The following is a 22,283-nucleotide window of genomic DNA, read 5'->3' on the forward strand; positions in this document are numbered from 1 at the left end:
ATTTCTGACACACATTTTGGTCTTTCTTGTTCAGCCTGATCTAGGGTAGGCTACTCCTAGCTACGCACACACACTGAATGCAGGTAGCTTGTTTGTGTAGGGATGTACCATGTACATTGTACACAGTCTGGGTATTGTACAAATTTACAAAGGAGAGCCATATCACAATATTTTGTGCACCCTGATTAATCATCCGTAAACATACCAGTTTTTCCCTGCTGGTGTTTACAGATTTGCTGCCAGGGAGGTCTGGTTGTTTGTTTCTGGGACCTCTACAACCTAAAATGGAGAGGAGCTCTTGGATGGGAATTCATTTCTAAGGGGATGGTGGGGATGGAGTGTCTTTTTTTACTGACTTTTGGCTGGATCTTCAGGCGGGTGTCTGTTCATGTGCCTAGCTGGAAAGTTTTTGTGTTTCGACAAGTGTGCAACTTTTAGCTACATGTACATGTAGGTTCATTTTCATTGAGCAGGCATCCATTAAGACATGCATAGGAGATTGGGGGTTTTGAGTTTTACAAAACTTAAATTAAGCAGGAGAAAATTGCAACTGACAGACTGGGATCCCCATTGGTAATCTCTGCCAACTGAAGCTACATGTAGCTGGTTTGCCGCTCCTTGCCAATAGAAAATAAAAAGAGTAGTAGACAAGGAGTGATTCAGAACCATTTCTTCTGGAAACATGTTTGGGCCTAAAACTGAGCAGTTTCTTTGGAAATAAAGTTTTTGTACATAGCCTTTTTGAGCGGCAAGGCCGAATTTGGGGGTATTCACATTCCTTGGAAAGGACAAGAAAGGAAAAAGTCCCCAAACTGCCAATTTCTCATTTTATGCATCTTAAAAAATTGCCTTTCCCTCCATTCCCCCCCCCCATCCCACCAGGGTTGGCAGGGTTGGGTAGCTTACTGTACAGCGAGGGTTCAGTGTCCTAGATGCCAGAAGTTTGAATCATTCTGCAAGCTAACTGTTTTCATCATTCAGGTGAAGGTTGTTGTGAATTTAGTCTCGGTATCTTAGAAGAGCTGACCTTTCCAACATGAATTGCAATTCAAGTACTTTCCAGAAGAGCAGGTACATGTACGTCCCAGCTTTGGCTTTGATGTTAGTGTTTGGTCAGGTTCTCAAAAAAATAAAACTGAATCAGATCCAGCAGATTTTATCCAGTTTAAAATGAAAGTTTTGAACAAGAACTGTCATTTCAATGTGTTTACGACTTGTGACAAATTCCTACTCACTGGTGTTTAGCCAAATCTGCGTACATGTACATGTGTTTCAGAAGAGTTTTCTCTTTTTTTTGTCAGAGAAGAACTAAAAGTGCACTAAGTCTGACAAAAATGCCAGACTAATGGGTCTGGGTGTCCACTTCTTAGGAAGAGAAACAATTTTGACCATAAGAGATTTTCTAACTGCCCATAACAGGAAGCCACACAAGTCTGCGCTACAGAGTGATGGATGATATTGTAAGGATGCTTCCTAGGGCATTCACACTGAAGGTTCTTGTCTGCTATCTGGTTGCCCTTTTGTAAGCTGGGAGGCCTGGACTGGCATGTAGACAACAAACTCCAATGTTTGGAGATCTCTTGTTTTGGTTACCTTCCAGTGGCAATCCACAAAGTTGTAGTCGAGACCATCACAAGATCAGACATGTATTAAAATATCTTTCGTTGTTCTGATTTTCTTAAGTATTCAAAGAAATAGAATCCTGCAGCATAAATGATACAAAGAGAAATTGTGGAACTTTCTGACATTTGAAGCAAGATATGGGATGGAGAGAACCCCCCCGCCTTTGTGTTGGTCATTGTTTGATCGGAATCTCAGGAATTCTTTACAGACTTCTAGGGGGATGTGTTAGGTAACAATAGTCTAGAGTGTGTATAGGGATTGGACAGGGAAGGGGGGTACCCCTCCGTCCCATATCTTGCCTGGTATACTTTCTGAAGCAAATGGATTTGGAAACAGTTACATGGTAGGCCAACAGAAATAGAAACTCATTGAAGTATTGAGGAGAAAGTTGCATCACAGTTGTACATGTAGCAACCGTTACTACCATCCCTCCCTCCCACTTGGGGCTTGATCTGTTTGCTGAACGCCGCCTTCATAGCCCTCAGTTGTTGACTTGGAGGGCTTTTCCAAGGAATCACTGCTTCTTTACTCAGCCTTCAGTCTCATCAGCTTCTTGAATTGCCTGAGAAAATCCCCAAAATAAACACTTCTGATAAAGCTGCAGTATGCAGGCCCAACAGGCGATGGATTTCCAAGTATGCATCAGCCTGCCAGCAGTAATGTTTCTTCCTCTTGAAGTGAAATTGCAACTGGAAAGGGTACAGGATCCTGCATGGATGACACATTTGTACATTTGATGTGGACCTTGTATGTTTTGGTTTTCCACCGCCCCCAAAATTTGCCTCTTGGAGTGACCATAATGTTTACCTGGTTTAAATTTTTTAATGAAAAGAAGTCTGAGGAATGTAACTTTAATTACATGCAGGTGTAGTAGGGCCTACACATACTGTAAGGTATCCTGGAGGTAGGGTACCGGTTTGCCTACATGTACATATACATTGCTCCTTTCTGTTCTGCTCTCCAGGATACTTTGACCATATGACATCAGCGTCCCAGCACCTGCCCAACATCATTCCCTCACTACCTCCATCTTTTGTCTCCTGTACATATGCACATGTCTATTTCACCTAGATCCACCCCCCTCCCATATTCTCTGCTCATTGTCCATCAAGGCAACATGGTGATAGTACACTCTCTGTTTCACCCTCAAATTTTGACCATCTGCTTGAAAATCAATACACTGGCCCATTGTTAGACAGTACATGTACATGTACATGGTACCAGTTCTTGTAGGATGTATGTACATGTATGTAAATGTAGGGCTTTCATACAGAAATCATGCATTGTGTTTGATCTGTTTAGGCACTATAGACTGGTACATGTGTATACAGTCCTTCTTTGTAAAGAAAAAGGTTGACATTGTTGGTGCTTTGTACATGTACATACATGTAAACTTGATGCAGTGTGCCAGACAATAAACACCCAACATAACTGAAGTACATGTAGAAACAGAACAAACCCAATGAAGCGAAATTGGCTTGCATAGTTTTAGTTTAGTGCGTAATCTTAACAGGTGGTACAGGTAAATTGTACTCAATTACTTCAGTCAGGGTTGTTCTGTATCTTTTATTGTGCTGTTTTGTATTTTTTGCAGTTTTATGGATTTTAATATTTATAACAGATGTACATATTTTACCTACATGTATTTTTATATGTTGTCGGCCAGTGGAAAGCATAAATGTAATAATATATACATTAAACTTGTTTCAGTTGCATGTATACAAGTTACATACAGGTATGTACTGGTACATTGAACATGTATGACCCTGCATCTTCGTTTAGCAAATAAAAATACTCTTGGAGTCTTTGACCTGGCTGACACAGTGACAGGTGATCAGGGCAGGGGGTGTTTGTCTCTCATCCCCCTGCAAATCTTGCACAACATCCCTGGTCCTTCCCTAGCCTGGGGCTGTTTAATCTTCCCCAGTTAATCCTTCAGCTTTGCCCACCTTCAGATCAATAATTCTGCCTTGCCCGGTCATTGATTATGGCTGTATTTGGTACAAATGTACACATATGGTGCTCTGTATTGTACAAACACAGGCATGTATTTTACATGTATCTCAGTGTGGACTGGTACAATACTTTTAATCACCGGTACTCAAAAGTACATGTACAGACTGATAATCAGTGATGTATTGTTTAATTTATTCATGCTGCGGATTTTACTTCAGGTGTTCTGGGTATGCCTACTGCTCATGTTTTTGATTTGAGAACTGCACTGCCTTTTTACAATGTACTGTATATTGGGGGACTTACAAGATGCACATGTGTATGGTAACCATGATGTACCGGTACTTGTACGTGTACATGTAGTTAACATTTTGCTGTCAGATTCTAGTCTTGAAACTACCGTAGTTCAGTGTATGATGTTTGATATTTACTTGTACATGTACTGGTATCTAGGGATCCAGAGAGCCAATGACCTGCCATGGGACACGTTGAAGAAAATAGAAAATACTGTCTATCAGTGAAAGCATGGGTCTGCTTTTGCCTTTTATGTTGGCACTCTGCACTAATTAATGGGAACTATCTGTGCATAGGTCACAAGTATTGGGGATCCATGGTACCGGTTGGAGGAAATACACCTAGGAGTCGTGTGGAGGGGGGTTATGAGAGAGATAAATTGAGGGGACTTTGACATGTTTCTTTCCCTTACTGTTTAAAGCATTAAAAAAAGTTTGGAATACCCCCTTAGATTAGAAAGGCCATAAATGTTACACAGAGAAATACCCTAATTTAATTTTCCCCTGAAAAAATCCCACCCTACGAAGAACTTCTGCATTGTATTTCCAAAACTGAAGATTGTTTACAAGTAAAATGTAGGTACATGTATGATAATGGACATGCACTGTTCAACCGTATCGGTACTTGCACAAAACTGTGAAAGGTCATGGTGTGATCTCAAATCTTTTTGCATGCTTGCATTTTTTTTACTTTCCCGTTGTTTGCAGTTAGAGGTAAAGCTATTGACCTCCTAGTTTCTCTGAGCTTGTGAATGACATGAGCAGTCACTTGGAATCAGAGAGAAAATAGTTGCTACATGTAGTTGGAATTAGTCAGTTTGTAAAATTGACTAGTTTTTTTGTTAGAGCTGAACTTTGCAAGACACCCAGTCATCCATGACTTGTCCCACAGTGGGGGACATCTTTCATCAGGTTAAATGCCTGAATTGGCGGTGTTACTACTGATTGGAAATGGCATTTTGTGGTCTGCAGCAAGCCAGGAATGCATGAACACAGTGGATCCACTTCACAGAACAAGTTTAAACAATCTTTTAATGATTATACTATGGGTCTGAAACTATACATGATGGTAATTTTCAGGTACTGAAATGCATGCTTGCACTCTTTGATCTGCAACATGTCGACATGTATTATGTCAGATACTTATGTGGATTATTTTATTTACCTCTTACATGCACAGCATAGCAAGGAAGTGTAGGCAGAGGAGAAAGTTGAAGCCAAGCTAAGGCCGAGTTTGGTCAGGAACCGATTTGTCAACTACTGGTTGATCCTTCTTGGTAACCTGTACCCTAAACATGTCCTGGGTACCAGGTAAAAAAGTTGACCAGTTTATTAATTGTCGTTCATTGAAGCTTACCTGTTGAAGAAGGAATGAAGTGATTCATATACTTGTACATGTACCTCGTACATGCTGTCCCAACCTGGGGAAAAAAGATCAGCTTCAGGTTTAGTGCATAATGGGACATTAGATGTCACTTGTGATATTTATTGAAGTGAACATTCCTGTAATTAATTAAAGTGCAAAGCCTATTATGATGGATCCACACCTACATGTCGCAGCTACCATTGTTCTTCAATTCAAACATATAAAATTTTGACATGAAGGACAAGTGTTTTTACAAAGATTTCCAATTCAGATGTACCTTGAAGTTAGCCTTATGTTTTGCACCTTAACAGTGACAATATTATGGCGCAAACTTCAGACATTTTTCTTCATTTCAGTGTTTTAACAGGGAGATTAAATTCCTGACATTCCTCTGCCAAGCCACCAAGTCCAGATGTAGCACCTTGTATCTGTTTTTGGACTTGACATTTGGCAGACCGTCTGAACACAGCCAGACAACCCCCTCCCTCCCCAGGAAATTGGCAACAGATGCAGGTGAAAGCATGGCACTTGACCTGCCAAAATGTGTTTGGGTTGGACTATGGGTGAAATGGAATGAATGAAAGAACATTAGAGGAGGGCATTTATGCATGTGATGTATACATGTACCGGTATAGTAAACCAAGGATACATTCATCGTTTTGTTTGGTTCATGAAGTGAAGCAGCTTTTCATTGTACCCAGTAGGGGAAAGCTTTCACTATGGCTTGTGTTGCTTGTAAGATTTCGGCAAGACCCAATAATTGCAGGTACTTAACTAGTTATTTTTCTTGTTGAGCTCTGTTTTGTTCAGTTTATTTTTTCCAGTTGGTGGTTTTGTGGCTCACTAGGCTGTTCACTAGGCTGTACATGGGTGTGTAGGTAACAGTTTAAATGTTGATGCATTTTTCTGTTGATGGATGTTGTGTGAAGGTCAGTTCGATCTTCATCAATTCTGAAAGTTGAAAACCTAATAGTCTCTGTGTGCTTGTTTGTAAAAAAGTTGTTTGTCACTGACACTGATGGCATGGCTACAGTGTGGTAGTTTATGTAATGTGAGTGAAATTTGTATCTTTTCAGGTCACAATTTTAATGTTTTCAAAACTTTCTAAGATAATCAAATTTCGACATGGTTTAGTCACATTGACAAAGAGAGCGTGATCTCCATGGATTTACATATACATGAAAGTAACTTGGATTAGAGAGACGAAAACTCCCAGTGGTATCACAAATGGAGCAAGCAAATTGGATGGTACACATCCTTGACATTTCGAATTTAAAAACTCATAACTCAAACGGTTCCCTCAGGTTCACCCATGCCGGAGTAGCTTCATGTCTTACTACACCCTTGAGATTTGCCTCCTACACTATATTTAGCCCCCGTACATGTGCAGTAATGCACACAATTCTTTTGTGTGCAGACTGTTCAATTTCATGTTTCCTCTTCTCACAGCTGTTCAGCTTTGTCCAAGCTCAGTTTGTGTCATCAGTGGTCATCGAAGGGTGGGGCTCCAGGATTGATTGGGTTATGAATATTCACATGCATGTCTGAACAACATTTTTTAAGCTGCTTGGAGACTGCTCAACCTGGAGATGAATTTACAGGCTTTTTGGATGGAAATAGTGCAGTGACTGCTTACGTGGCTAGGGATGGGAGAACGTTGAGTACTGATAATGTTGGAGTGATAACTTCAAGTGCTAGCCACATGTTGCGGAGGCGTAACTGTGCTACCGCGAACAGCGCAAGGACAAAAAGCCGACAGATTGTCCAGATTAGACCCAGTGATATTGATCTCAGTTCTTGATAATCAATAGGTCATTAAAACCTAAGCTGCTGTTTGGCCAGGCCGTGCAGTTTTGGGCTAGAGGCGTCATGGACGAGCATGAAGAAATACTTGGTTCCCTTCAGATCTGTGGCTAGTGTTCTACATAATTTAAGGACATGCTTGTAAACATGGTTTATTTATGTGTAACTTGTGTAAGCCCCTCTCTGGTCACACACTTTGTTTGTTGTGGCCTTCACAACTTGAGTAACTGAATGTACCCAAATCAATACACTGCAGCTCTTGGGGGCGAACTTTCTGACAACAGAATCATGGGTTGTAATCTTGCTTCATGCACTCCACTTCTTATAGAACCATTTTTGGTTTAGTGTCTTGAGGAAAATAAAGGAGGGTGCAGGAATTTTAGAGATTGGAACCTTCAGAAGTTGCTCTTCATAGCAGTACTGGCAGATTAATGACAGTGTTCAGTTTCTGTTTAAAGTCTGATAAATACAATGTATTGTTTTTTAACACAGTGTGGCAGTACTCTTCATGTACATGCACATGCACAATGTACATGTAGAGAGCTGTGCATAATTTTTGGCTAAAGACTATGCTGTGTGTCGGTATGCGGTACCTACATGTCCATGTACCTAAACTGCACCTGTACACATTATGCAGCCTTTTGCTGGCCAAATGTACTACATTAGAGCAAAGTCACTTTCTTTTGAGGAATGATTCTTTCAGTGGGTTGTCCTATTTAAAGGGTCAACTAAATGACAAATGACCCGTGATGTTAAAAACAAGGCTTGTAGTTCACGACCTGCCTTTGTGGAGAATGCCCCCACACCTTTCAGTAGGTAAGTAATTGGGACACTGAAGACAAATTGCCCCACCCAGGTCGACATTGATGCCTGGAACTGTGCCTCAGTAGTCTGTAGGCATCAAAGGGCCATACGCGTTACATGTATTTTGCAGGGTTATCCTGCCTCTCGTTTCCTGAAGTATTCTTGTAATTATTGTTTCCATGCAGGGTGTAATTCTAAACAGTCTCATTTTGGATAGTCATCCAATTTCCCTGGTACCGTACATTACTGTATACAAAGTGTTGTGGTACTTGCATAGAGTCGGAATTATTTGTGGGTGCAAATTTTGAAAGTAGTCTCAACTACAAACTCACCCTTGCAACCTTCTTTTCCAAGCTGCTAAGTGAGAAAGACCACGAAACAGCTGTTGAGAAAACAAAACAGAGTGCGTTTTGTTACTGTAACCATGATTCAACATTTTCATTCTTTTTAAGCGGCCATGGTGTAATGCTAATGGTCTGCCCTAATTCGTGGCTTCCCCTGTATTTTCACGATGATTGTGAGCACACTTTGGCAGAAACTGGACAATAGTATGGGCACTTCATACATCATGACTTTGTCCTCAAAACTGGTTGTCTGTCAGGTGGATTGGACTTTAAGTATTCAATATTGTACCGCAATTTGACATTTAACAAGAGGCCTATAATGAAGCATGAGAGAGGAAAATTCACATCTCAGGAAAGCTGGAAGAAATGCATTCGGTATTAATTGTCTCTGTGACTCCATTAGCTATGTATCCATCAATTTAGCCATCAATTTCTCTTGGGCAACTTGATAAAAACATGTTTCCAAGCATATACAGGTCTTTCAGCAGGAAGAATAAAGTCTCTTGAAGTCTACTGCAACATTATTGTGGCTTCCTGAACAGTTAGATTCATTAGTGCATCAGCTGAATGGCTGAGGTCATTGTACTGTAATCTTGTTACTGAGCTGTGTTGGCTGAAAAGTTGTGGTTTGGGTACACCTTGTTTGCCTATTTGCTAATCAATTAGCACCCACTGGTAGCTGATATGGTGGTACAGGTGTTCTGCTGGGGGGGGAAGGAAACAAGTGAAATATTTGGCCATTGATTTTTTTAAAGATAAAATGGTGCATCACTTAAACCATGGAGCTATTAGGGCCTAAACACGTTCCAACTACACTGTATTATACCCACTTTTGAAGCTGGCTTACCATCACAGGGCCTAAACACGTTCCAACTACACTGTATTATACCCACTTTTGAAGCTGGCTTACCATCACAGGGCCTAAACACATTCCAACTACACTGTATTATACCCACTTTTGAAGCTGGCTTACCATCACAGGGCCTAAACACGTTCCAACTACACTGTATTATACCCACTTTTGAAGCTGGCTTACCATCACAGGGCCTAAACACGTTCCAACTACACTGTATTCTACCTCCATGATTACACCCACTTTTGAAGCTGGCTTACCATCACAGGGCCTAAACACGTTCCAACTACACTGTATTATACCATGGAGGTAGAATACCCACTTTTGAAGCTGGCTTGCCATCACAGGCATAGCTCTTGAGGTGACTCTTATTATTCTCTGTATCTTGTCTGTGAAACCACAGAGCAAGGAACTGGGTCATAAGCCCAGTGTTAGGATAGATTTGTTGATAAAAAAAACCTGTGTTGCTTTCACCATCTGCAAAGAGACCTGTGAAAAACATGTTTGGGTCTTTCATTAATAATCCGATAGCTTGCAATGAAACATAATAAACAAAACACTCTGAGCAAGACATGCTTTGGCTAAAAAGAGGTTAACAAACTCGAGGCCGATAGGTGAAGTCACAGCTAATCTCAGCATTTAAAATGATACCTTTGATTACAAATCCTATTGAGATAATATGAAACCAGTTTACCCTCATGCTGATCCCAGTGTGTTTTCTGTCCAATGGTTACAGTATCATATGGCCACATGAGACCTGCACGAATTGCAATAAGGAAACAACATTTTCTAGATCTGTCTGGAAAAATGCCAAGCTTGGAAGCATTATAGGGGTACAGAAAATCCAGTCACATCCTTGATTTGTAGGCTGGAAACTCCCTCCTTTATCCAAAAAAAATTCATGTGAAGTCTTTCAATGAGTGCATCAAGTGTGGACCTTCTGAGTATGTCTCTGTGGAGTTTGTGTTCCACATGGCAGATGGTCTTACTCAGAAATATCTCTCACATGGTGCTGAGTACCCACTTGACAAATTGGGTATCAAATACATTTCAGCAGCGCCACATTGTGCAAATAGTTTGTGTAACCCGGTGTACACCTCTCCTTTGCCGGTCCTTTCATCTATGGAGACATTGAGAAGTCGAGGCTCATATCCATTTCATGGTGTCTGACCCACTTGTCTGTTAACTTCAGTACTCAACCAATAGCAGTTGGGTTTTCTTTTGGTAAGCGCCTTCTCAAGAAAACAGCTCCTTCAAAATTTGTCAAACTGTATACACTGTACTTCTGCCTGTTTGAAATATCCTTCTACAGCACTAGTGACTGACGGCTACCCGGAATAATCAGAACAGGTGTACATGCCTCAGATTAAGATTAGTACCGGTAGTCTACTATGGAACTAGAGTTTGTTTGAATATCATCATTAGCCAATCAGCATCTGCCAATCAAAACAATGAAACAGGATTTCTGCCATTTGTTGGAACCTTTCCAAACTGCCCAGCCCTTCAGTGTTAACGGACTTTGGATACGGCACAATGGGATACGGAGAGCAGTGTCAAAAATGTCAGCGTCGGAGATTAATCTGTGTTTAATCATTGACATCCTTGTGTCTAAAGATAATTGGAATGGAATTGTCCCTAAATAAATGTGCTTCAGTAGCGTTATTTGTGTAGCAATCCTCTGTCTCGAAAATTGCGCAAACCTACATGTTTTGGTGGTTACCGTAGATTGCATGAATAAAGAAAATAAGCAGGCTGTGATTTGTGCAGGCTTACAAAGCATTTCTAATTGTGCTGGTTGAAACTCTCCATCGTGAGTATTGATGATTTGTTTATAATAAAGTTGAGAGCACACTGTGTGTGCCATGTTCAGTAGTTCCACTTGCAGAGAGGGGACCATCCGGTTAGGCACAAGAGTGTTGTGGTCTACATGTACATTGTACCGGTACTTGTCAGTGACGCTCTGTGCCACATAAGTTACAAATGTGCAGGTTGTTTGGATAGGAAGGCTATCCTTTCTGTGGACCAGCTTTGCTAATAAACAAAGACGATTCTCTTTGGTTTTTTCAGATCTGTACGGAGCTTTCCACAGTGCCATAGATTTGCCATGAATTACTAGTACCAGTTTGCTTTTTGCCGATCCTAAATCATCCAGAATCCCTCAGTGTATACCGTTAATTGTTAATGTAAAGCAGGGTTTTAGCCCAGTATTAAAAGTGCATGAAACAGTATCTGGGCTTTGCACTTGCAATACAGAACCTGCACGTGTACCGGTACATGTACATCATATACAAGTGCCTTTATGGTACATGTATCTTCAAGCAAACTTGAATTCTCAAATCTGATTGGTCAAGCCATGGCAACAAACCGTGTGATTTATAACCCTGCATAATGCGCTATTCTTATTTAACGCATTGCACTATTTTTAAGCTAAAAGGAAACGCAAAATTTACTGTAAATTCAAAAGTGTCGCATTTGCGCGCAGACATGTATATTTATTGTGCGTCAAGGCTGCTTGAAGATACATGTAAGTTTATTATCACCATCATGCTCGTGGAGCACGAAATTCTGTAGTGCGTCTGTGTCCCGTATACCACTCAGCCTTCGGCACCTTTGACATACCGGCAAGGGACACAGACATACATGTTCATGTACTACCAGTACATTATTCCCTACTCTAGTTGTGCTGATGGGATAACTAATAGAACATGCACTTCAAAACAGAGTGTTTGATTTGTTTCTTGAAGGATTTGAAGAGGGGAAACTTGAAAGTACACTTACCACGTTTACTCAACTGTACAGTGCCTCAGAGGCACCTTATGCCAGTTAAACTGTTTTATGATCCATTGTCTGTTATTGTTATCCATTTTATTACACTGCGGTAAATTCATTCACTGTCAAATGACACTGAATTCCCACGTTGGTGATGGTAACTTGGCATCATCAAATACAATCTACAGTGTATCCCAAGATCTACAGGTATCTGCCAGTCAAGGGTTCTAAAGTCATTTAAATATGTGCCACAGGAAGGCAAACAGAACAATAAACCACCACTGTCGAAATAATGGCCACTTTAATATTTCAATTGTTTTATTGGTCATCACTCCTCAATTGATTGCCTCAACTATGCTCATGTGTGTTGAATTCAGCTTGTCATTCTTAAGCTGCTTGCACTAGAGGACAAAATTCCCAATTATTTTTTTGAATTTCCTCTTTAGGGGCATGAATGGATTCAACAACAGTGCATTGGCCAGTTGGCTCTCTGATGATGTCATTGAGTGAGTCTTCATTTTTTTCTTGTCTCTCTTAAAATTCACAATTGGATTTCAATTTAACAAGGAATTTAAATTTAAAGACAAGCATGTGCAATGTGGAAAACAGCTGTGAAATAAACCTTCACTATGATGTGTTGCCCATTGTCTCCCATTAAAATCAGTAGCATACATGTATTCTGAGTTTTTATTGGCTTTCAGTGGGTGTTGTCAAACTTATGGTGAAGTTGCAAAAGTTAATTATCTGTCTTTGAATCCTGAACAATTTCCAAACTGTATAATGGCTAAAGTCTTAGCCCTGAAGCCCTTCGGTAATGTGGCATGATACACCAGATGTCTATAAAACCTGCCCCTGGCAAATTTTGTCCACAGGATGCACATGACGGACGAGGCGTCAGTGGTGAGGTGGCTACAAGATCTGAGGACACTGACAGAGTGTGAGTGCATGTGCATACTACAGGGCAAACCCATCCGCACCTCGGCCCACAACATGGCCAAAGTCACGTCCAGTGCAAGAGGTTTGTCAACAGAAAAACGTGTCACAAGTTTTTTTTCTTCTTAAACAGTTGCTAAGTATGCCCAGATGTGGTGATCAACTGAACTTTATGACCTTTAAAGCTGAAGGCAGTCAGACAGCAGATTTGCACTTCGTATTTTTATCTTCCCTGGAGCAGAAACAAAGCGTTTTCCTTTCCCTGTTGTACAAGTACATGTAGTAGTGCATTTTTTCCCTCACCTTTTGAAGGGTTAAAACATACTTTAATAATACATACTACAGTTCTGTATTGTTAGCACTCATAGCTTGAAAAAGGCAGCATGTACATGTACATGTACTTAAAAACACACATGTAGAAGAGAAGATCTACATGTACCGGTAAGCCACGTGCTGTTCTCTGTTCTTTCTTGCAACAGAAAAAAATGGCTTTTAATCTGGATTAACGTCAGTCATGCTGATTTATTATCTGTTTCAAAAATGTAATCTTGTCTTCTGAGACCATAATCTGCCATAATCTTCAAGATTACACGAAGATTACTCTCTCGTCCTTGTTTTTTTAAAAAGATTGAGTGCTTGTCCACAGAAAAGAATAGATCTTCAAGCACTGGGATTACCTGTATCCTTTGTTATGCAGTTGTTTCTTACAATTTTGCCTTCACAAAAGCACTTTTTAAAACTTAAGTTACATTTCTCGTATTGGGTGATTGCCCTACCAAGGACAGCTTTGACAAAGTTTATCCTTGATGTCATTGATATTTCTTTCTTTCCCATTCATTTGACAGATAACATCTACATCCTCAGGCAGCGGGCCAGTTCAATCTCAGCTGATTTTGCAAAGTTGTACTAGTGAGTACTTTCAGCATATTCCTTCTGCAGTTAGATCATTTTAGCAGTTTCTGAATCTTACTTTGCCATCTTCAAGTCATGACCAAAATGGTTCTAAACATCTTTGTTATCAATGCACACGCACCGTACATGTACATCAACATTTTATGTTATCCATTGGATAGGATTGGGTTGAAACCAGTCATGAGTTGAGCAAAGCTAGGTATATTCAGTACTCACTCTAACCCAAATAGTTAAAAAATCATAGGTTTAGGGGACTTTGTAGCTCTGATTACGGTAAAGACCCACTTCTGTTACTTTATGTGGGACTTAGTATCCCATTTTTAAAGCACAAGAGTATGTTCCTTTCGTTCCCTGCACAGTGACAATTTTGAAGGATTGAGGAACGTTCCTCCAAAAAATGCCTTGGGAGTTGGGGTTCAAGAAATATTAAGTGACAGTGTCATAATGATTTTTTTGCTCCAACAAAGCAAACTTGATTCAGGGTCCTGGGACCAGGTCCACTGGTTGTGTCTTTCATTGACCATTCGCCTGCGCACATTCCTCCATGAGTGCACGTCTTATGTCCCAGCCATGCCACTTCACTTGTTCCAGGTAAGAATTGACCAGTTTCTTTCAGCTGAAAGAAACATTAAATTTGTCAAGTACAAAGTAGTGATTCATGCATGTATTTCCTCTAATCTGGCCCCAATCACATTAATGTGGGTTACTTTAAGGGCAAATTCATACATGTACATGCTTCATGTAATAATGAATGATAAATGAATAATTATAATAATAATCACATTTCTAAATTGGTGGTATTTGCAGCTCCTTAATAGGACAGAAATATCTTCTATAGTAATGTTCATACGCGTATCGCTATCAACATTTTGTTACAGCAACAGCAAACAGTTTTTGAGGAATGCGGCAGACTTGTAAAGCATGCAGAGAGGTATGTTCGGCCCTGATCAAAATTCTCCCCCCCCAAAAAAATCTCTGATTTCTAAACAAGATTGTGCATTTAGGTATCTTAAGGAAAATTTCATTTCCTCAAGCCAGAAACTATTTCAGTATTTGGTTCATTTGGGCACTGTTTTACAGTGAAGATCAACTCCACATTGTGTCACAGGTCCTGGCCTACATACTTGCCCCAGAAAAAGTTTGTCAAGAAAATAGTTCAATGTGTTTTGGGCTAGACCCATTCAGACTCTATTCAATGTGGCACATACATGTGTACTTTTCAGCGGTGCAAACTTTCCTACTCAGCGTTCCCACTTTCTGTTGTGTGGGAAGGCAAGTCATGTATATGCAGTTGTGGATATATTGAAAGGAGTTGACCCATGTCCGCGGTTGGGGGCATTGAAGAGAATACTGCTGCACAGGCCATGCTCCAATACATTGCTCACAAGATTTCACAATAATGGTAATATATTGTTGTGTAAAGGGAAAACATCTGTAGAAACATTCTGCCAAAGGGTGCAATAGCAGGAAACATCAATTCCAAATGTACTTTGTACTGTTGAAACTCGAATCAGGATTTAACAGAACAGTAGCGGAAGTATCCGAAAACCATAAAATTCTAGAGGCAGCCGTTGCGCGTCAAGTTTGTACTCACAGACACAAATGCTGATAAAAGTATAGGACAGCACTCGGTAGTATCGTGTTCATAAGCGTAAGGAGGTGTTTGGATATTTCCGAATGGATCAATTCATCCCTTTTTGTTGTACAGCTTTGAGGAGTTGAACGGCGCCCTGCCTCCTGCCTTGCCAACGTTGAATGTGCTGAGCAGTTTAGGCAAGGCGTTCAATGACCTGGTCCACATGGTGCAAGGCATTCTCGTTCAGGTCAGAAAAACTGTCTTCCAAGGAGATGTTTGCTGTTTTGTGATGCGTGTTTAGAGTAAGAAATGTTAACTGAGGGTGGTAATGCAAAAAGTGAGGTATAGAAAAGATTGAGAGCAAAAAGTAAGCCGTTGTTATTCTTCGAATGGCTGTGACAAAGTGGCCGTACCCCGCATTTTTTAGCGCAAATTCAGTAACAGCTGATTGGATAGAAGTCATCCCAGGGCAACTCAACAGGCTTGGGACTTTTGTTCTTGAATAATTATCCCCTAGAAGGCTATAGCCTCCTTTTGCTTGTAATAATCGCTGACCCAAGCCGATTGCAGGATTGGACAATAAATATATGCGAAAGACAGCAAACTATGAAATTGCTGTTGCGCTGAGTGCAATACCTTTTACCCTGCGTAGGGGGTAAACTGGGTGCATCGTAAGAATGGGGTTCCGTGTCTTTGCACCAGACGGGGAGCAGCAATCACTCTTCCTGCTTGCTCTTCTTGGGCAAATTTACAACATATTCACATTGACTTTTGTTGCCCTTGTATCCACGATGTAGTTGTCCCCAAGCCCCTTCCATTTGTTGGCACTGGGGAGGAGGTGGCATGGCGAATGTAGCTTTAATATATGTAGCCCAACAGTTCCACCACACAGGTTGCCAACATGAAGGATGAGATTGTATACTGAAAATTTATGCATCTACAGTTAATTAGTTGCTAACATTAAATTGTTTGTAATGAAGCTGAAGCATTTTTTTTTTGGGGGGGGGTTATTTTTTATCTACTGGTAGCTTTGGAAAACACCCCACTGGTTCTCTCCTGTGCTCAACTCTGGTTCAGTTTGCAAGCAAATGTGAAGTTATGACGTGAATGTGTCACAGTGTTAATTTCTCCTTTATCATATTGCAAAGCATGTTTTATGCTAGAGGGTTGATCATTTGTCATGAAGAGTGATTTATGAACATGCTGTTCATTGTGTTTTTTTAGACTGTCGTGAGAAGTGTCCGTGAGTCAGCCAGTGAGTACAACATCAAGATTGCCATCAACTCAATTCACTGTCTGTCGGAAGATGACAGTGAGATGCGAAGGCTACTCGCTAAGGTACAATCATTAGTTACATTAAACTTCTCTTCTTCAAGGCCAGAATGTTTAATGACAAAAGCAGTGAGGCACTCCTGACGATTTGAAAAATAGTTGATGCCCTCTGAGTTTGCAAGATGTTGCAACGATTTAAAAAAACTGAGTAGCTGGAGAGGGAATTTAAAAATCGGAAGAGAAAGTCAAACGTGGGGAAGCTCAAGTGATGCTCGTGGTCTCCTTGACATGGGAAAGAATAGAGATTAATTCTTGGATTACATTTAAGGGAAACTGGCTTTTAAAAACTACTAGGCATGAAACGTAGGAACAAAGAAATATGGACTCCAGTGGGATTGGAACCTGCAACTTGTAGTTTACCATACCAGTGTTCTGCTGACTCAGCTGCTTGCCCCTCACAAGTCACAGATGACTGGTGTGGTAATTTTGAAGTCTCAGATTCCAATTCAACTTCAGCCAGTTTTGCTTTTTTGTCAGTGTTGGACAGTTCTTGTCGATGATGGGGCATTTTTGGATCAGAACACTCCAGCATTCTTGTGTCAGTATAGTTATAAGTATTTCCCAGTTTGCAGTGTGGTTTATATTGAAAGAGATTCTTTCTATCTGATTGTTGTCTCAGGAGGGCGCTATACAAGCTTTACTGCTGCTCTGCCAGCAAGCCTCTCTCAATGCTGTGAAGCCCATGGCTCTCAAGGCTGTGGCTAACTTGTGCAATGTTGCCGAGGGAAGACAGGAGTTGGAGAGGGTGAGGTTAAACCAAATCAAACCAGAAAGACAACTCTGTTTGATCAGAGTGAAATCACAGAAGGTCCTGTAATTACAGCTCTTAAACTGTTCATGACTTGCACCCCTGTGATGTTGGGGTCATTCCAACTTCAACATGAATCAGTTTGGGTTCTTGCTAGTTCCTTTGTGAAGTACTTTTATATAATCTGAATTTAGAGTCCTGGTTTGAATTTAGACTTGAGTCAAGATCATTACGGAGCCTAGTTTTCCAGTTTGTAGACCCAAGTAGCTCTTGAAGTGTTAGTTCAAGAACTTTGGAAGCTAGGAGCTACTAAGCGCTTGGTGTCCTGGAGGAAAATGAAGGCGGAGCCAGTAGTACTCCCCTCCCCCAACAGTGACGTGACTGTTTACAAATAACAAACTAAAGCCATGACAAAGCCAAAATTTGTGCATTGTTTGCAGGCAAGTGGCGTGGAATACCTGAGTGAAATTTTGTCCTCGCCTTCTGCCACGGAGTCAGTGAAGGCAGAGGCCGCATCGGTGGTTGCCCAGATCACATCCCCAAACATCGACAATTACCACCACCTGCTAGGGTTCATTGAATACATGGAGGACCTGCTGAAAGAGTTAACAGGTTATTGACAGCCATGTCTAGTTGGGATCACTTTCTCAACCCCTGAAACGAAAATCTAGAAACAATCACTACTCGTTTTAATACTACTGTGTGGGAGCAAATCAGTGAGCTTCATTAAAACCATAGAAACTTCGTGAGTCTTGTGGTGATGTCAAATCCAGTTAAAAATGTAAATTTACTTAATTTAGTATTGTTTAACAAATGAAAATATATGGGATAGGGCATTGTCATCAATTTTAGAAAGTAATGGCCCTCTGTTTGAGCATTAAATCTGTCGCTTAATGAGGAACTTCCTTCTCCTGATTGAATGTGACTTTGCCCTCTTTTCCTGGTTCAAGGAACGTCAAAATATTGTTTTGTTTTTGTATTTTGCCTTCAGCTTTGGCAGAGACTGCATCATCGAGTTCTGTATTTGTCATCACAGTTTCTGCCATAGCCAACATCACCTTCATGGATAGTATGGCGTGCGATTGCCTGGCTAGCTTTCACACAGCGAGGGCGCTAGTCAAGGGCTGTAGTAATGGCATGGCCAATACACTGTACTGCAAAGACCAGGTAAAGATACCCAATTCTACCCCGCATCAAACAGTTTGAAGCAAAGTAGAAATCCAGTGTAAAGTTCTTTAGTTTTTATGAAAGTTGCCACTGTGCATAGCTGCAACCATGAATACCCTTTTTTGTTACAAGATTTCAGTTTTTCTTCAGTAGATTGTGTATTTAAGACATCCTCAACATTCATCAGTGTTATATATAAAATAGAAAATGTCCTACATGAAATTGTTGATTCTCAAAAAAATAAAAGCTGTACATTTTCTGTGGCTCATAACCTATGCTAACAATGAAATGTTATGGACAACATGCATATGTGCTCTTATCTTGAACAGATGTGTATGAACATTGACTCATTTTGAAATAAAAGCAACTGTGTATTTTGACAATGTGAAATTGTAGACTTGCCAAGGATAAGAATCCCTTTTTTCCTGATGCAACTGCCACGACTGCTGTTTTATAAAAACGTTGCCAAGGTATGATATGTTTTTGTTTCGTTGCTGAACTAAATCTTCAGGTAGCAACAATACTGGCCAACATGGCCGTTACGGACCAATGTCGGAAAGAGATCATTGTGTCGGGTGGCACAGAGCTGCTAGTGGACTTCCTGCACACGAGGGCACTAGTCCCGAGCTCCAGCAGCAAGAAGATGAGCCCCAAGGGCAGCAGGCTGAGCGGGGGCAGCAGCGGCAGTGACCAGCAGCTGGTGATGTCATCATCCTGTGAGAAGGTGCACCAGAAGGGGGCCATCGCCTTGGCCAGGCTGGCTAGGGATCAGGATAGCGCCGAGCTCATTCTGGACCTGGAAGGTGAGTCTACTTCAAAAAGTAGACAAGTTGTGGGCAGGGGAGCAAATCGGCAAAAAGTTTGCGGAGAATCAAACCCAGGTCGGCCACTCATAATCAGTCGCAATGAATTCCAGACATTAACAACTGAAAAAATTACACACAGGTGAAATTTGGTCAGTGTTTTCCCTGATTGCAGAAGTTTTCATCATGATTTTCCTGATTTCAGGATTTGCCAAACAATATCATTTAAAATCTGGAAAATCCAGAGTTTACCATCAGACATGTCAGATGTTTATTTTCTGTATAGAAATTGATATAAACATAAGAAATACCTACATTAATGGGGGCACTTTTAGGCAAGCACAGATCTATGCCATAGAACCCACATGTATGCTGCTGTGGCGCCCTCTAACTTCTGGTGATTATTTTGTGGATATTTCATTCTCCTCCAATCTCAACTCTGATTACATGGTGTTTTCTCTCGACATATCTTATGCTGGTTGGAGAAAAATTACCCAGAATGTCACAGGTGTGGGGTTGAAGGCACAAAGTGTATTAAGTTTGCTATGACTTCTCAATCTAGTCCTTGTCTTTTTGTATCACGGTGCAGCGATACCAAGATTGGTGGAGCTTTGCTGTAACAGACGAGAAAGGAACGACAGTGAGCCAGTCCTTGTTGCCTGCCTAGTAAGTTGAAATATTCTTCCTTGTAGTTTGACTCAAAATCTACCTGATGGTGTTGATTCCCCTACCCGCCTGGCTTTCTGATCAGTCGGTGATATATTTTTTGTGTTCCCGTGTTGTAGTTGAGTCTTATTAAATCCACCAGAGTCTCAACTCAAGTCTTAAGCTATTCCAGTGGCTGGCAGCAATTGCATCCCCTTTGTCATTGTCCATTCCTGTCACTTGACCAGACTCTCACTTACTTACAAAATTGTGTGTCACTTCGGATTCCCAAAACAAAACACAAAATAGGAGGTTTTTTCCTGAAGTGGACTATCCCAGCCATGCATCCTAAAAGTCTCCGTGTAAATGAAGCTGTGTGCATGTTCTCGAAATGGGGGCATTAATGTTCCCTCTCAAGGGTGGATTCGGGGGGGGGAGGCTGTGGGGCCATGCCCCCCCCCCCAAAAGATGAGAATAAGAGTGAAAAACAGTAAGTGTCTTACATGGACATTGTTTTGTATGGAAAGAGCTATTTGGTTCAGGAAACTGTCTCTGAGCAGCTGCTTAATTGCGGCTGATACAAACAGTTCATGCAAAAGTGCACCTGCCGGGGATGCTGCATACTTCCCCCCCCCAATTTGGGTGTTGATTCGCCCCTGTTCCTACTGTGGAAGATTAATTGCCTCCAGATGGTTATAAGGAACTCATATTGATGGTCCTTCATTTTACTCACAGGCGGCACTAAGGAAGCTTCACAGCCTCCTTGGCCCATCTGTTTTCAAGTCATCAGATGTGGACAGGCTCATTAAGCCCAGACTCATTGACTCCTTCATGATGTGTTCTGCTACAAAAGAGAGCTTTGTATGACACAGGGCTTCTAGCATTTCTGATCAGAATGTTATAGTGTAGACACATATCCCAACTAATTGAGATGTCCTACCTCTGTCTTGGACACTGTCCGTTTATTGGCCCAGAGTGATCATATGACCGGGTGATATATCCGCATATCACACTCACTGTGAGATATCTCTTTCTGTTGATAGTGCGTGCAGGCGCATAAGACAGAAGAGCTTGGGGAGGTTCAAGAGCGAACATTTCTGCTCCATTAGTCAGTTTTTCCATGGTACCCGTTTTGTGCATAGGCTACCGGGGAATTCGATCAATGATTGCGCTCATTTAACAGACTCGTTCCTGTCCCTGCTGCACATAAGGTAATGCGGGGACCGCTAACCAGACTACATGTACTCACTGGTACCCGCACTAGTTTCACATTAAAGTTACGCAATTAGAGGAAGTGAGGGAACAGTGTATTTGCAGATGATATTGTCTATGTATGTTTATTTGTACAGTTTGACAGTAGGCCTTTCGTCTTCTGAAATTATTATTTGTGTGGATAAATTTCTTGCGACAGAGGTATGACAAAACAATTGTTGACTGCTTTGGTGTGGGATATGACGTTTTGAACACCCAAGGGACGGGTATAGACCGTGTTTCAAAAGATCTTTTTGTGGAAGGAAAGAGCCTGGAAGCTATTAGTTTGTGGCTTTGGCCTATGTCATAGTCGTGTGTCCTACTCCTAGCCACATCCAGTTGATCGAGATGTGGTTTTTTTTTTTCTTGGCTGTCATATCAACAGCAAAACAAGACAACTACAAGGAAGTGTTGCGTCAAATCTCAAGTACATGTAGCTTACTCATGTTCTGTCCCTTAAGCCTGGCAGTAGCCTGGCTAGGCATACAGCAGGAACATTGGTGCATTTTGACTGCGTGTTTGTTTGATGCATCATCTGTAGCAATGTTACTGTTTTGAGATGTAGATAAGATTTGTGTGTATTTATTAGTTCATGTGTATATTTTCCAAGTTATGCATTGAAAAGCGCTTATTGTATATATAGATTTATACATATCCACGGTGCTCAAAGCAGAATATATTTATGAGACTTTCATTCTAGTTTTTGGAACCAAGATATAAGAGCTTTGTCAGAGACTTCCCATGAAACTTGTCTTTCACAAGGAGGGAAGCTCAGTTGTATGCTAACCTTTTACAAATCGTCACGTTTGTACTTGTAGTTTATTGTTTATTCATTAGGAAATATTCACAGATGTTTGTTGACAGGGTAGGACTAAGTTATCCTTTCCCATTCACGTCAATTTGCTAAGCCTACTTAAGACCGCATACTTCAGCCCTCAACTCCACAGGATACGGTGCTAATTTAAAAATCCTTGAGAGTTTTTCAGAAATGACTTTACCCAAGGCATGTTCTTCAGGCACATAGCCTGGGTTTGGTTTGCCCCTGGCAAACAATTTAGTGTGAGACAAACTTGCATAAATGTCCATTTGAAATTTTTTAAAAAATATC

The 22,283-nt window shown here is 40.9% G+C and overlaps 1 protein-coding gene and 1 long non-coding RNA gene across 6 annotated transcripts in view; one reads left to right on the forward strand and one right to left on the reverse strand.

Moving 5' to 3' along the window:
* Positions 1-9,963, reverse strand: part of LOC147799719 (uncharacterized) — a 12,410-nt gene extending 2,447 nt beyond the window's left edge. Inside the window, exons 1-2 of the long non-coding RNA XR_015424886.1 lie at positions 9,734-9,963; positions 8,175-8,224 (exon numbers count right to left, since the gene is read on the reverse strand). This is a non-coding gene — a long non-coding RNA (uncharacterized LOC147799719). The remainder of the gene's footprint in view (positions 1-8,174; positions 8,225-9,733) is intronic.
* The window catches only part of insc (INSC spindle orientation adaptor protein), a 26,407-nt gene extending 4,138 nt beyond the window's left edge, over positions 1-22,269 (forward strand). For 2 of the 5 annotated variants that reach the window (XM_022254322.2, XM_022254315.2), the window contains exons 2-14: positions 12,255-12,314; positions 12,681-12,826; positions 13,587-13,650; positions 14,121-14,244; positions 14,532-14,584; positions 15,362-15,476; positions 16,454-16,567; positions 17,181-17,306; positions 17,750-17,921; positions 18,301-18,476; positions 18,988-19,279; positions 19,869-19,945; positions 20,660-22,269. In XM_022254322.2, coding sequence (XP_022110014.2) covers positions 12,259-12,314; positions 12,681-12,826; positions 13,587-13,650; positions 14,121-14,244; positions 14,532-14,584; positions 15,362-15,476; positions 16,454-16,567; positions 17,181-17,306; positions 17,750-17,921; positions 18,301-18,476; positions 18,988-19,279; positions 19,869-19,945; positions 20,660-20,791 — 1,647 coding nt within the window. In that variant the 5' untranslated portion in view covers positions 12,255-12,258 and the 3' untranslated portion in view covers positions 20,792-22,269. Of the gene's footprint in view, positions 1-5,049; positions 5,181-5,614; positions 5,749-10,679; positions 10,850-12,254; positions 12,315-12,680; positions 12,827-13,586; positions 13,651-14,120; positions 14,245-14,531; positions 14,585-15,361; positions 15,477-16,453; positions 16,568-17,180; positions 17,307-17,749; positions 17,922-18,300; positions 18,477-18,987; positions 19,280-19,868; positions 19,946-20,659 lie in introns of those variants that run through there. The other 3 variants (XM_022254358.2, XM_087134959.1, XM_022254329.2) reach the window with 3 other exon arrangements.
* Positions 22,270-22,283: the final 14 nt, after the last annotated feature.

This window comes from Acanthaster planci, linkage group LG03 (genome assembly GCF_054643075.1).
Source record: "Acanthaster planci isolate LZ-2023a linkage group LG03, COTS_SCS, whole genome shotgun sequence".
Classification (NCBI taxonomy): domain Eukaryota; kingdom Metazoa; phylum Echinodermata; class Asteroidea; order Valvatida; family Acanthasteridae; genus Acanthaster; species Acanthaster planci.